We start from the raw sequence: 12566 nt of genomic DNA on the forward strand, positions 1-12566 counted from the left end.
ACAAACTCCCAGTTGTTTGAACCACACCCAGAATCTCGTGGACAGCAAATGCAAGTGTTAATGGAAAATGAAATAAAATTGAAATGCATGTGGGGATATACTTTTGCTCGCAAATGTTTCACATCGTTTATTATGGATTTATTAAATTATCAATTGTTTTAATTATGCGTTATTTCTTTGAAACTTAATATGTATAGATAACTACTGATCGAGCCACTGAAGGCGCCCGACGATAACACGATCTATAGATAATCAGCTGTACAAATAAAATGGTCACATGCACTAGTGGTAATACATTGTTATTCCTTGAATTTAAGTTAAATTGGTTTTTATGTATCGCTTTGTATTGTTTTTTAGTGACTACGTGGTATGCTTAATTACTAGATACGCTGAACATCTGGCTTCTGGGTGAATATGAATTGCAAGATCGTTAGTTTGCTGGCTGGCTGCTTGGTTGGTTGGTTGGTTGGTTGATTGGTTGATTGATATTGATATTGATTGATTGTATGATCCACGGATACAATTTAATTCAAGCTCATATCGAAATACAAATACAGATCCATACATACATACACATACATATAAATACAAAGATCGCTAAATAAAATTCAAGATCATCGTTACAAAATTAGCAACTTCTTTTGGTGTTTTATTGTGGTTACTATAAAATAATGATGTAGGCGAAAACACCACGCACTTTAGTTCAGTTTAGATCGGTTTAGTTGAGTTAGGCTTAAATTAATTTACTTTTTTGCAGTTATATCTCACGTTCACTTCCTCAGTGACATTTGTTTGTATAACTATAATTGCGATACGCATTTAACATAAATATATATGTAGTTTAGGTAGTACTCGTAGGTGTAATATTTAGTAGTTAATATAATCCATAATCGTGACAGTGACAGCAATTGTAGTCAGGATTCTCTCTGATCATTGCATTTATCATATATCTTGGTTTCTTAGTGGATTTTTATGTTTGTATCGGTTTCGTTTCGGTTTTAATTTGTATAATTCTTGATTTATTCTGTATTGCCTTTTGCTGGTCGCTCCTCGCATCGTTTTACAAAGCAATGAAAACAAAGGGTTTCGTAATTTCTGTTTGTGGTTGCTTTACTTTTTAAATATATGTATATGTATCTTTAATTTATATAAATTTATATGTATAATTAGTTAATAATTGTAATAAAACATAGGCGTATTTGTGAAATTTCAATTAACGCAACGGAACTCAACGTTGTCGGTGTTCATTTGAAGGGGGTTCGAATCGAAATCGAAACCGGAAACGGATCTGAACTCTGAACTCGAAATGGAATTCGAAAGCGATTTCAACGGATCGGCATCGTCATCGGCAACGGCTACGTGAACAGTATCGTTTCCCGATCCGATCTGATCCGATCCGAGCGATCCGATTGGATTCGTGATTCGACCATATCTGTGTCTGTCTGTTCATATCTGAACCTCTCCGTCACGCGCGTTTACTCTAGGGGAATCGTTTGTTTCAGTTTCAGTTTTAGAACTATTAACAAGAAGTAGTTAATGCTTGTTTTGTTAATTACTGGTTTGGCCTAAAATTAAAGAAAAAATTTTAAACAAATTATTCACGGCTGGAAAAAATATTAATAATGGGTAAAACAAATACCAGAAATGAAACCAAAGATGACAGATAAGAATAAAACGGAATAATGGTAAGTTTCATTTTTCATGTTTTTCATGTTCATAGAAAAAGAAAAGTAAACGCAATTGTTCTTCAACTGATAAGTACAGCAGTGCAGTACATGGCACGCACCTTGTACATTTCACAATTTTCTTTGTCTTTCTATTTGTCAAAGAGCATAATCGTAATTAATTGAATCATGTATATTTAATAAATGAAAGTAATAGACAAGAACAAAAGAGCCTTCCTAGCGTGAGGTGATACAATGGAAGTACATAGTTGTACAAAGCAAACGTGGATATACAGGATTAGAAAAAACTACGTAATATTTATATATGCTTTTTGTAATCAATCAAAATCAATTGAGTATAAAACAAACTAAAGGTGTGACGGAGATTTTGAGAGCGTAGAGAGGAAGCGACAGACGTCATCAGATTATTATTTTCAGATTATATATAGTTGGATTCAGTTCCGTATAACATGTACTTTTTCGCACGTTGTCACATATGCTTGTATGTATAGTTATGTATTTGTTTTGCCTGAATCGGAGGCGAATTCCTATTATGGATTCGAATATTGATATTGCAATCGGTGTGTTGGTTTGAGTTCCGTATTTTTTTTTTTTTCGTTTATAGTAATTAATCGATCGTATTATATGTTACATCCCGACCGAATAGCCAGTCATTCACTGTTTCTAAGGCTGAGCCATAATTCAAAGTATATTTCACAAATTACATATGTAAGTAGTATGGTTGGTACGTATGCTAACTAAATATGGATAGGAATAAAGATGTTTTAGCAATGCATTGCGAGCGTCTAAACTAATCGACCGAACCGACATATGCACCCCACCCATCCTCTCCGATCCACTGATCCACCGATCCACTGATCCACCGATCAACTGATCCACCGATCCACTGATACACCGAACCCAATGGAACCACCACAACAAATTATGGGCATAGTGAGTGCATTGGACTGATGTGGTGCATATGCGAGTTCGCGGTCGTTTTTAAGCAAAAGTCCTGGGTGTACGTTAAATGTGTGGTGTTAGGTGTTTGTTGTATATACATAGAGTGTACATACTTTCCTGCTGAAAGTCTTTCAGTTCAACAAATGGAAAAAAGTTAACAAAAACAGAAGAAAAAAAAAACAGAAAAGAAATTCCATATACAAAACATGTGCATATCATTAGTGGAGGGTAATCAAAAGTTTCATAATTATGAACTAGCTTCTCCGCATTAAAACAAAATATAACTAATTATCAACTAACGCCCACAACACTTTTTATCCATCATGCATTCGAATGCAAGTGCTGGTTGTCTATTTTTAATTAGTAACTATCCCAATCGGTCGAAAAACTTGCGCAGTTGCATAGCAGTTATGTGGGTTAATATGGGCAACTTTTAGGATTTGCTGACATTATTTATTCTGCGATTGAACCTGCTTCTCTCTCTTAGTCTCTCAATAAAATTATTAATTTAACAAGGTGCAATTAAGTAGTTTAATATCGTGATTCTTGTGAGAGGGTGAAGGGGCCAGACATGAATATCCAAAACATTGAAACTTTAGTGCACGTTATTTAACAACCTTTTTAAAGACAACACAGTGCTAGCCAGTCCACAAAAATAAAACTTTTTAATGCAGAAATTACTTGTCAGTCATGATGCCCAGATAACTACACTCACCGATACTTTATAGGTCTACAATTATCCCAACTAAACCCATAACTTTTAATCTTTAGTGCTGTTGATATTATGATCTCCGCCTGTACTTCCTCAGAGCTAAGCTCAATATTGCTTTCATCTATAGTCTGTTTTGAATTGGAAAATTCTGCATATCCAACGGGTGTTTTTGAACGAGATTTTTTAGTTATGTGCTCGATGGGCATGGCATTGCAACGCGTTTGGTAGCGATTACTTTTGGGTTGGCTGGTTTCTGTGATTTATTGGCGGACTCTCAGAATGGACTCGGTACGAAATACAAACATGAGCATAATAAACACACATGGATGTATGTGCGGCAGATATGCAATTAAATGAAACATAAATATGAAACACAAAATGATAAACGAGAGAAAATCAAATCAAAACAAACGAGAAGTAAATAAAAACAGAAATTAATTAACCAAATTGATGTAAGAAAGTATAACAAAGGAATAAACGAATAAATGTATCGAATTGCAGTTTGCATTTGCTTTTCTTGTAATATTCCATTAACTGAAGAAATGAATTTTGCCACTTTTGTGATATGTGGTAGGCACTACTTACCGTTTGCTAAAACGTGAGGAGAGTTTGGAGAAGAAGCTCATGCGACCCGGATGGGAGGAGTCGCCGGAGGCACCGCTGGTGCCCGAGTATTCCAGCGCTGTGTTGTTTCGTGCTCTGGTTTGACCTAGGGATTGCAATGATTCCATAGTTAGATTCGGATCGCTTACGCACTCAAGGGTGTGTACACAAACACTGACTAGTTTCTAACTGATTCCATTCGGTTTTTAGTCTAGGGTATTACTAAAATAACTCAGAGTAGTACGTACATACGGCTCCACTGCTGGGCTCAAAGTGCAATGTGAATAGATATTACTAATGCTACTTACTCATTGGGAAAATCTAAAGTTATTTTACGACATCAAAACGTATCTTCAAATTATATTCATAATGTTAGCTAATACTATCTGTTAATATATATTCTTTAAATTCTCCCATACTATTGACTTTAATAGATAACATGTACTAGTAATCACATTGCACTTTGTCCCATATGCAACATTTTTGAGTTAACTTTATTTTTAGTGAACGCGCGTTAGCTGAATATAGAGTGACAAATGTCACTTCTCAATCGTTGATTAATTTTGGTCGCTATGAATAGTTTTCCATCCGTATTTCCAAACACACAAATATATAAATATATAAAATATTTACAGGTGGGCGGGCGGTTTTGGATGGGATTTGGTTGATTCGATGCATAAAAGGCAAACGAACTAGATTTACGAATCCACTTAGACAAACGTGCAGAGGGGTGCGGCATTGGAACGCGGAAATCATAAGCGATGCGATGTATAAAAAACATAGAGAAACATTCAGTTAAATGGATCGATCGAGTTGAGTATATAGTAATTAATCGCTTGATAACGCTAAATAATAATAGAGGCGCGTTTGATATGCAATTTGTATGGAGAAGTGGTGCAGTGCGGGATACATTGTTGGTTTGTTCTATTGGATGCAGCATGAAAACGGGTTCAGTTTCAAAAATAATAATATCAAAAACATCACTCGACAACGCGTTTAACATCTACTAATGAGTTTAGCCTAGTTCGGCCTTATTTATTCAATTTGTTATGTTTTAGTAGAAGAAGGTGGGGATAAAATTAAATTATTATCTTTAAAACTAATAAAAATAAGTGAACAGAAAACTCACCAGAGTGAAAGGTTGAACGTGATGGAACATTCCTTGGAAAGTGTCTGCTTGATTTAACAGCCGATGCCATTCTAAGTCGATCGAACAGACTATATATGTACAATTACGATACATATGCACACATAGGTATGAATGGAAATCAAATCAGTATCGTATCGAATCAGTTCGTCGGAGTACATTCAAATCCAATGAATCGCATTTCGGGAAACGAATATGGTTTTATCAGTATAAGATTGTTGGTTTTTTTTTTTTAGTTTAGTTTAGTTTGGTTTGGTTTGTTTGTTTTTCCATTAAATATTTGTTGATTGTGTTTATTTGGAAATTTGTAATCGTTTGTACAGAACCGTTCGAGCGTTCGTCCCGTGTTATGATCGTTAAAGATAATGGTTTTGGTGAGTGGAATGAGTAATGGACGGTTGGGTCATCATCATCAAATCGAACCAAATCGTATGGAGTTTCGATGCGTTACCCATGTTGCGTCATTGGCCAATTGGTAATTATTTCGTGCGGAGTTCGTGTTCGTATTTCGTAATTGTTTTTAGAATCAGTAGGGATTGGAGTTCGTATTGGGTTGCATGTAGGATGGCGGCAGGCGGGTGTAGATGGTCAGAGCAGCGCGAATCAAGCAGTTCGTTTGATTGATGTGACAAATTGATGATGTTAACCAAGGGTTTATGGTTTTTGTATATTGTTTTATCGATCACGTCGCAGACATAAACAAAATGAAAAGAAAAAAATAAAAATAGATCATGTAAATTTTCTTAAGAAGACAAGCACTTAAAAATAAGTTTCTTAGATATTACATCGGATACGACAACCTTCGACTGTTTCGTTGGTTTTATGGACATGAATATATGCAAGAATGTAGATTATACTCGAAAGCTTGGCAAACAAGAAGGTTTGATTTTCCAAACTACATGAAAGCGTTATTTGATGGGACATGCGTTCGACTGACTATCGAGAATCCATTTTGTAAATATTCTTTTACTTAAGATGGAGCATTTTATCAACTGGATTCTTAATTATTGACACAAACTAGTAAGCTCGTCTAAGGCATCATGTCCTAATACGATACGCGACAAACGTAGAAAAGTGGGAGTTATTATTCGAAGTAGTACGCATATACATAGTAGGTTTACGGTTAGATACATGAAGATCGTACATTGGAGCGCATATAATATTTAAGACCAGGTACAAAAGTTACAACAGCAGCACAATAACAGACTATATCAAACTGAGTTGTTAAGTATTGGTAGGTAATAACATTAACAATAAACAAAAACACACAATAATGGAAAAAATTCAATTATACTGGCGATGGTAGCAGAGTCAATAGAGTTTCACTGACAGAGACAGACATGCATGAGGAAACAAACAAAATAATGAGTTCTTATTTTTAGAAACTTGGATTTCGATCGCTAAAATTCAGGCGACTGATTGGACTTTCCCAATGCGAATACGAAATAAAAAACTATTCACTTGATAAGAGTGTACATCTGGTAGGAGTTCCTATCAATTTACTGGAACACCAAGTGGGCAAAGGTCGAGCAATATGTCTTGGCATCGCCGTCAATTGAATTTCGTTTAAATGAATCACAAAAGTATACCAACAAAATCAGAAAAATATAACCAAACAGTACGCTAGCTGTATATACTTAAGCAATATATCATTTTATGGGAAGGGTCGTGTTCGCATACGTTACTTCTTACGCGAGAATTACGTGAAAAATACAAATGAGCAATAGACATCAAGTCGATTAGAAAATACAACAATACTTCGATTATGCAAGCAATAATTGCAACGAAACTGCAATTATTGGGTATTTGACACGCCCACGACCCTTAGTTCAATGAGGCACAATAAATATCTCTTAACGTAAGATGCATTTTCACTCACCGAATTCGTTCGATTGGTTTAGTTCGGTTCGAATCCAAATTGAATTCAGTTCAAACCACATTCATATCATTATTTGCATATGCATTTTCAAATCGGTTTGGTTTGGTTGTCGATTCGGTTAGCAATAATTGTTGAATTGTTGGATTATTGTTGGTTTTGTTCGGGTTTTCAATTTGCATTACGAGTACGATCGAAAAGGTAGTAATAGTAGAGTAGTACAATAATTGAGCGAGCGTCGATAGGAGGACGAAGGAGGTTGTTGCAGATTCAGATTCGTAGGTGGTGGTGGTGTTATTTGTTGTTGCGGATATAGAACGCCACAGAAAATGGATGTACATATGTGGTAGTGTAGTAGTTATCAAAATTAGACATTTGGTTTGTAAACAGACAATGTTCAAAATTGTAAAAAACATGAAAAGATAAGAAATTTACATTATTCAATTGATCAAATTGGTTAGGTCGTTAAAAATACACTGGATAAATAGATAAATACAAAACGAATAGAACAAAACTAGGATAGGCCAACGCTATAAACTAAGAGTAGAGTGAACAATAAACAAATCAAACGGAACACCTAATAAATACTTATAAATACGGATAATAATAGATGCTTAGTCACTAGCCTAACGACCATCGTTGGGTTCCATTCGAGGTCGCACTTAAGATTAAATAATGTATTTAATCAAAGCTTTTTCAAAAATCTAAAGCTGCGACATAACCATTTAAATAATGGTTACCAACAGCCAAGGTTTTACATATCACGCACAGAACAAATACCTCTGGAAAGTTGAACACTTTTCGTAACCTTTAAGTGTTTAAGTAATTGTTATTTTATGGGGCTGTTACAATTCTAAGTTACTTTGGTAAACCAGTTCAATTTAGGGACACATTAGCTATACCATCTATTATCTAGTTCTTAATATGTAAAAAAAACCACGTTGTACTCAATATGAAATTGCAATAGTTTTGCAAAACATCAAAGGCAGATTGGGATTCAGACGGAACAATGGTCATATATAGATTTAAAAGCGATTGATGTCTAATTGTTTTGGTTTTTCGTTGACGGATCTACAAAGTTATTTGAGGATGATGCTGAGTCGATGATTCATGAAGATGAAACGGCGAAATGATTGTCGAAATGCACAATAATTCTCCCAAACAAATAAAATGCCAGCCAATTGTTGTAAAAGAATAAAGAAGAATCCGAAAGCAGTTGAATTTTAAATAATGCGTTAATCAAACTAAGAGAATTTGGTTTGTTTGGTTGTTGCGTTTTTTTGTTAATTACTCAAGTGTATACCTCGATCCGAGTGGGTCATTTGAGACCGAGACGCATCCGTCTGTAGAGGGTCGAGGGCTCGAGACAGACGCGCTTTTGGTATGACCCTTTCCAGCGGGAGCTGCCGATCCACTGCTGGTAATTTGCATGTTTTAAGTTTAGGCCGAAAAGTGGTAGAATCGTAATCGTAAATATGACTTTGTTTTGGTATTGTTTGGAAAGACTTTCGGTTTTTGTTTAAGATAACCAAATGAAACGATGGGTAAATGATAAACAAGTAATTTTTGAGTGTGCCAAAGCACGGCAACTAAAGAGAACTGAACTGTGCGTGACTATATACAATTAAATGTCGTTCGATCTTCCAACGAACTGCTCTACGTATTTGTATTGATGGGATTATAAGCTGCTGCGTTATCTAAATGCCGTCTAACCTCCGGTTTCGATCCGATTTGATCAGATCGTTTTGCGTGCGAACCAAAGGCAATAATATATATATATATATAATTGTGGCAGGCTCCATCGCTACCGACTGACTGAACAACTAAATAAGCCTGCCAAGTGGGGAATGTTGTGATGCAAACAATAACTGGGGTAACTCGTACAGGAGTTTAGGACTCAAACTAGAACTTATAATCAGAACTAGCTTAACTCTCACGTACTTTGTCTCTGCAGGAATAACGTTGGTTTTCTCCGTCGACGAAGTCTTTTCATAAAGCGTGGTAGAGCGACGTGGAATGATGCCACTTGTGCCGCTGACCGTGCGATTGCCATTCGTCGGATCGTACTTCGTTGCCGTTCTCGGCTTGGCGGGACTGTTCAGTGCTGTTGATTCAATAATAATATTAGTCTCTTAGTCTCATCCCATCGATCATCTGATTAACACTTACTGGTGTCTGCCGTGGTGAGCATCTTTTGGGTGGCCGAAGCGGGTCTCTGATTCTGAGCGGCCAGTCGCGCTGTGTTCTCCTTAATCGTAGCCGAGTCGATTGTGTTCTGTCGCTTGAAGTTGCTGCCACTGCCGAGGGCGAATTTAAGCTTAACATTTATATCACACCTAATGTCAAGTTACTTACACTGATGCTCGATCCGCCGCTGATCCTGCAGCATTGTAGTTATTGCTTGGATTAACCGCACCAACGGCTCCCGCGGCCGCCGCAACTGTTGCTGCCGCATTTGTCGGTCCAACACCTGAAAAAACATGTAATCGTTCATATAAAATAGGTACTTCTCCATATTGACACAAAATTAGATCTTAGTAAAAATTTTCTTGGACAAAACTGCTTTTAGAGATACCTACTGACTAAGCAAACTTTAGAAAACTTTAATCAATTATAGTAGTTTAGTGACGATTAACTAGCGCACATCGGATTAGTATTTTCAAAAGGGACAGTTATACTAAGTTCTCTATACGATTCTATGGGTTTCCTAATCCTGAATGTCCGAACAAGAAAGTTTTTACTATTGATTAATTTAAAATGAACCGTTAGCCCCAAAGTGGGACTTACGCAAAGTTTCCGCACCAGACGAGGCTCGACGACTTGGCTTTGTGCTGGACGCCGATATGCTCCTGTGGACACCTCTGTGCGTGGGACTCTGGACACTCGCACTGCCAGCATTGGCGCCCGCATCGTTGCCCGAGATGTTGCGCAGTGAGAGCGAGGAGCCTGATCGCGATCCGTCACTTTCCGGCTGCGTGGGATAGAAATAGTGTTTTTAGCACTTCTGCTGGTCGGGATGAAAGGGCCACCAACTTACGTCTGTACTCTTGCGACCCAGCAGCAAATATGTGGCGAAAACATCATCGTAGCGCACCTGGGAGAGCGAAGCCTCGATCTCCGACCGATTGTAGCCCATCGCGACTAGAGCTTCTAAGCATCGCGATGCGGAAATGACAAACAATTTGGTTGTAAGTGGAAGGGTTTTATAGACATTCAATGTACATTTTAATACGATTAGGTAGCGCATGCAAATTCATTACAGTTACATTATATATTTGGCTAAGAAATCGCCGATACTCGAACTGATATGGTTCAATTTGGAGTAGCCGGAATTGTGTGTTCTTTTGGCCTTCAACTGAACAATTGGCAGTAAGAACATTGGATAAAAAGAAATCAGGTATATACATATGAATGTATTTAGACCATGCAGTTAGCGAAATTAAATAATACAATTATCATCGGCGTGACAGGACCCAAACCGGATGCAATCTCGACTTAAACAGAATTGTGAATTTATCTCAGAGAACCTCATTTATTTGTTTGTTTTTTTCATATATTTGTGCACAAACCAACAGATATTTACACTGGCAACAAGTAAAAGAAAAAACCAATAAAAGATAACAAGATTGTATAACAAAATTCGATTTTCCCTTGGCTGGCTGTTCAAGATTGATTTAATTTCAAGATTATCCGTTCTCTTGAGCTGGTTTGATATCTTCCTTGACGGTCTGTTTGTATGTTGGATGTTAAGGACAGAAAGTGAGAAAGAGAACAGAGAGTTGGGGGTTAATGCGGAAGTCTGGGGGTCGAGCGTTAACGTTTCCACTACACAGATTGCATACATTTTTAGGTGGACCCTTCCGCTCGTCGATCAGAAAGTTGACCATTAACATCAAGGTGTACGCACTACGCCGAATCGAGAGCGAATTCTTGGCACCGGTTTGTGACCCCGCAGCTATGTGAGAATTTACAAACGAAACACCATGAAGGCATTTGATTTTAAAATACAAACATTAGGATAACACAACACTGGGAGAACCCAAGTAAAAAGGATTCCGTAAGCAACATTTAACTACAAAATTAAAACAAGTTGATAAAGAAAAAGTTTACAAAGATACTAGTAGTATTACATTACATAAACAAAGATCGCTAAATAATATAGCAATAAAACACAACGAGCAATTGGCAGGCAAAACTCCATTCCACACACAATTCGTTAATAATATTAGTAATGAATTTTGTATACAGTACCCGTCTTACCTATCCGCTTGGGATCGGCTAAATCGGCTTTGGGCTCAATATAGGGCTTGAGTTCGTCTTCCTCAAACCCCATGTTCATCCATTTGTCGCCCATGATTGTTTCCAGACTAGCACGCTTTGCGGGATTCAGTACTAAGAATTTGCGGAGCAAGTTTTCGCAGTCAGTCGACATATAGAAGGGAATTCTATAGGGATAAGCGATTTGGTTAAGTTCCATTCATTATCAATTTATCTTGCAAAACTTACCTATATTTGCCTCTGAGCACGCGTTCACGCAACTCCCTCAAGGTGGAGCCGTCGAAGGGCAGGGAACCGCTCACTAACGTATACAGGATGACGCCCAGCGACCAAACATCGACCTCGGGTCCGTCGTACTTCTTGCCCTGAAACAGTTCCGGTGCCGCATACGGCGGACTACCGCAGAACGTGTCCAGCTTTGAGCCAGGCGTGAACTCGTTCGAAAAGCCAAAGTCAGCGATTTTGATGTTCAGTTCGCTGTCCAGCAAAAGGTTTTCAGCTTTTAAGTCCCTGTTATAAATAAAAATTCCGGTTAATATGGTGCCAAAAATAATAATGTGCCTTTGATGTGGCCTAGGCTAATATTAATTAGCATTCATTACTCTTACCTGTGAATTATTCTTTTTTGATGACAATATTGCACGGCTGAGACGATTTGTCGAAACTTAACGCGCGCCTCCTTCTCCTTCATGCGTCCGTGGAGAACCAGATAGTCGAAGACCTCTCCGCCGGATGCGTACTCCATGATCAGATAGAGCGTCTTCTCGGTTTCGATTACTTGGAACAATTTAACTATGTTGGGGTGATCCAGCATCTTCATTATTCTAACCTGTGTGCGGAAGGAGTACGATTAGTATTTAAATCAACGTATTATTTTTAGCGAAGTACAAACCTCTCTAAAGAGTTTCTGTAGTGACCCAGGATTGAGTTGGGTCTTGTCAATTATCTTGATGGCCACCTCCTTGCCAGTGGGCAGGTGTTTCGCTAGTTTCACCTTGGCGAAATTGCCCTTGCCGATCGTCTTTATGAGTTTGTATTTGCCAATATGCTCCTCAGTAGCGCGCCATCGCATAGGAGCACTACTCCGCATTTGCATGTTAGGCGAACCCTGTAAAAATAATGGTGAAGGCGTTTAGTAAAGTTTATTTTTTGTGCTGTATACCAGGAATCGATGGTAGTAAAAATAACACCCAATAATTCTGCGATAATCCTGACTTTAAGAACCATTAACTAATCCATTTCTAACGATTAATAGTAAATGTGAATTTAAGCCACATTGGTAACCCGAATGAAATTAAAAATTAATTTTGGTTTGTATCCCTG

At 37.5% G+C, this 12566-nt stretch overlaps 1 protein-coding gene across 21 annotated transcripts in view; it reads right to left on the bottom strand.

Annotated features, from left to right (window-relative positions):
- LOC122612726 (MAP/microtubule affinity-regulating kinase 3-like) overlaps window positions 1-12566 on the bottom strand; it is a 28124-nt gene that overhangs the window by 1834 nt on the left and 13724 nt on the right. For 5 of the 21 annotated variants that reach the window (XM_043786527.1, XM_043786515.1, XM_043786514.1 and 2 more), the window contains 11 exons: window positions 12136-12351; window positions 11852-12072; window positions 11472-11753; window positions 11217-11410; window positions 10003-10115; window positions 9753-9936; window positions 9321-9435; window positions 9135-9262; window positions 8907-9069; window positions 5072-5160; window positions 3925-4048 (listed from right to left, as the gene is read on the bottom strand). In XM_043786527.1, the coding sequence (XP_043642462.1) occupies window positions 3925-4048; window positions 5072-5160; window positions 8907-9069; window positions 9135-9262; window positions 9321-9435; window positions 9753-9936; window positions 10003-10115; window positions 11217-11410; window positions 11472-11753; window positions 11852-12072; window positions 12136-12351 (1829 nt within the window). Of the gene's footprint in view, window positions 1-98; window positions 1566-3924; window positions 4049-5071; window positions 5161-7434; window positions 8383-8906; window positions 9070-9134; window positions 9263-9320; window positions 9436-9752; window positions 9937-10002; window positions 10116-11216; window positions 11411-11471; window positions 11754-11851; window positions 12073-12135; window positions 12352-12566 lie in introns of those variants that run through there. The other 16 variants (XM_043786526.1, XM_043786533.1, XM_043786530.1 and 13 more) reach the window with 16 other exon arrangements.

Source organism: Drosophila teissieri, chromosome 2R (assembly GCF_016746235.2).
Source record: "Drosophila teissieri strain GT53w chromosome 2R, Prin_Dtei_1.1, whole genome shotgun sequence".
Lineage (NCBI taxonomy): Eukaryota > Metazoa > Arthropoda > Insecta > Diptera > Drosophilidae > Drosophila > Drosophila teissieri.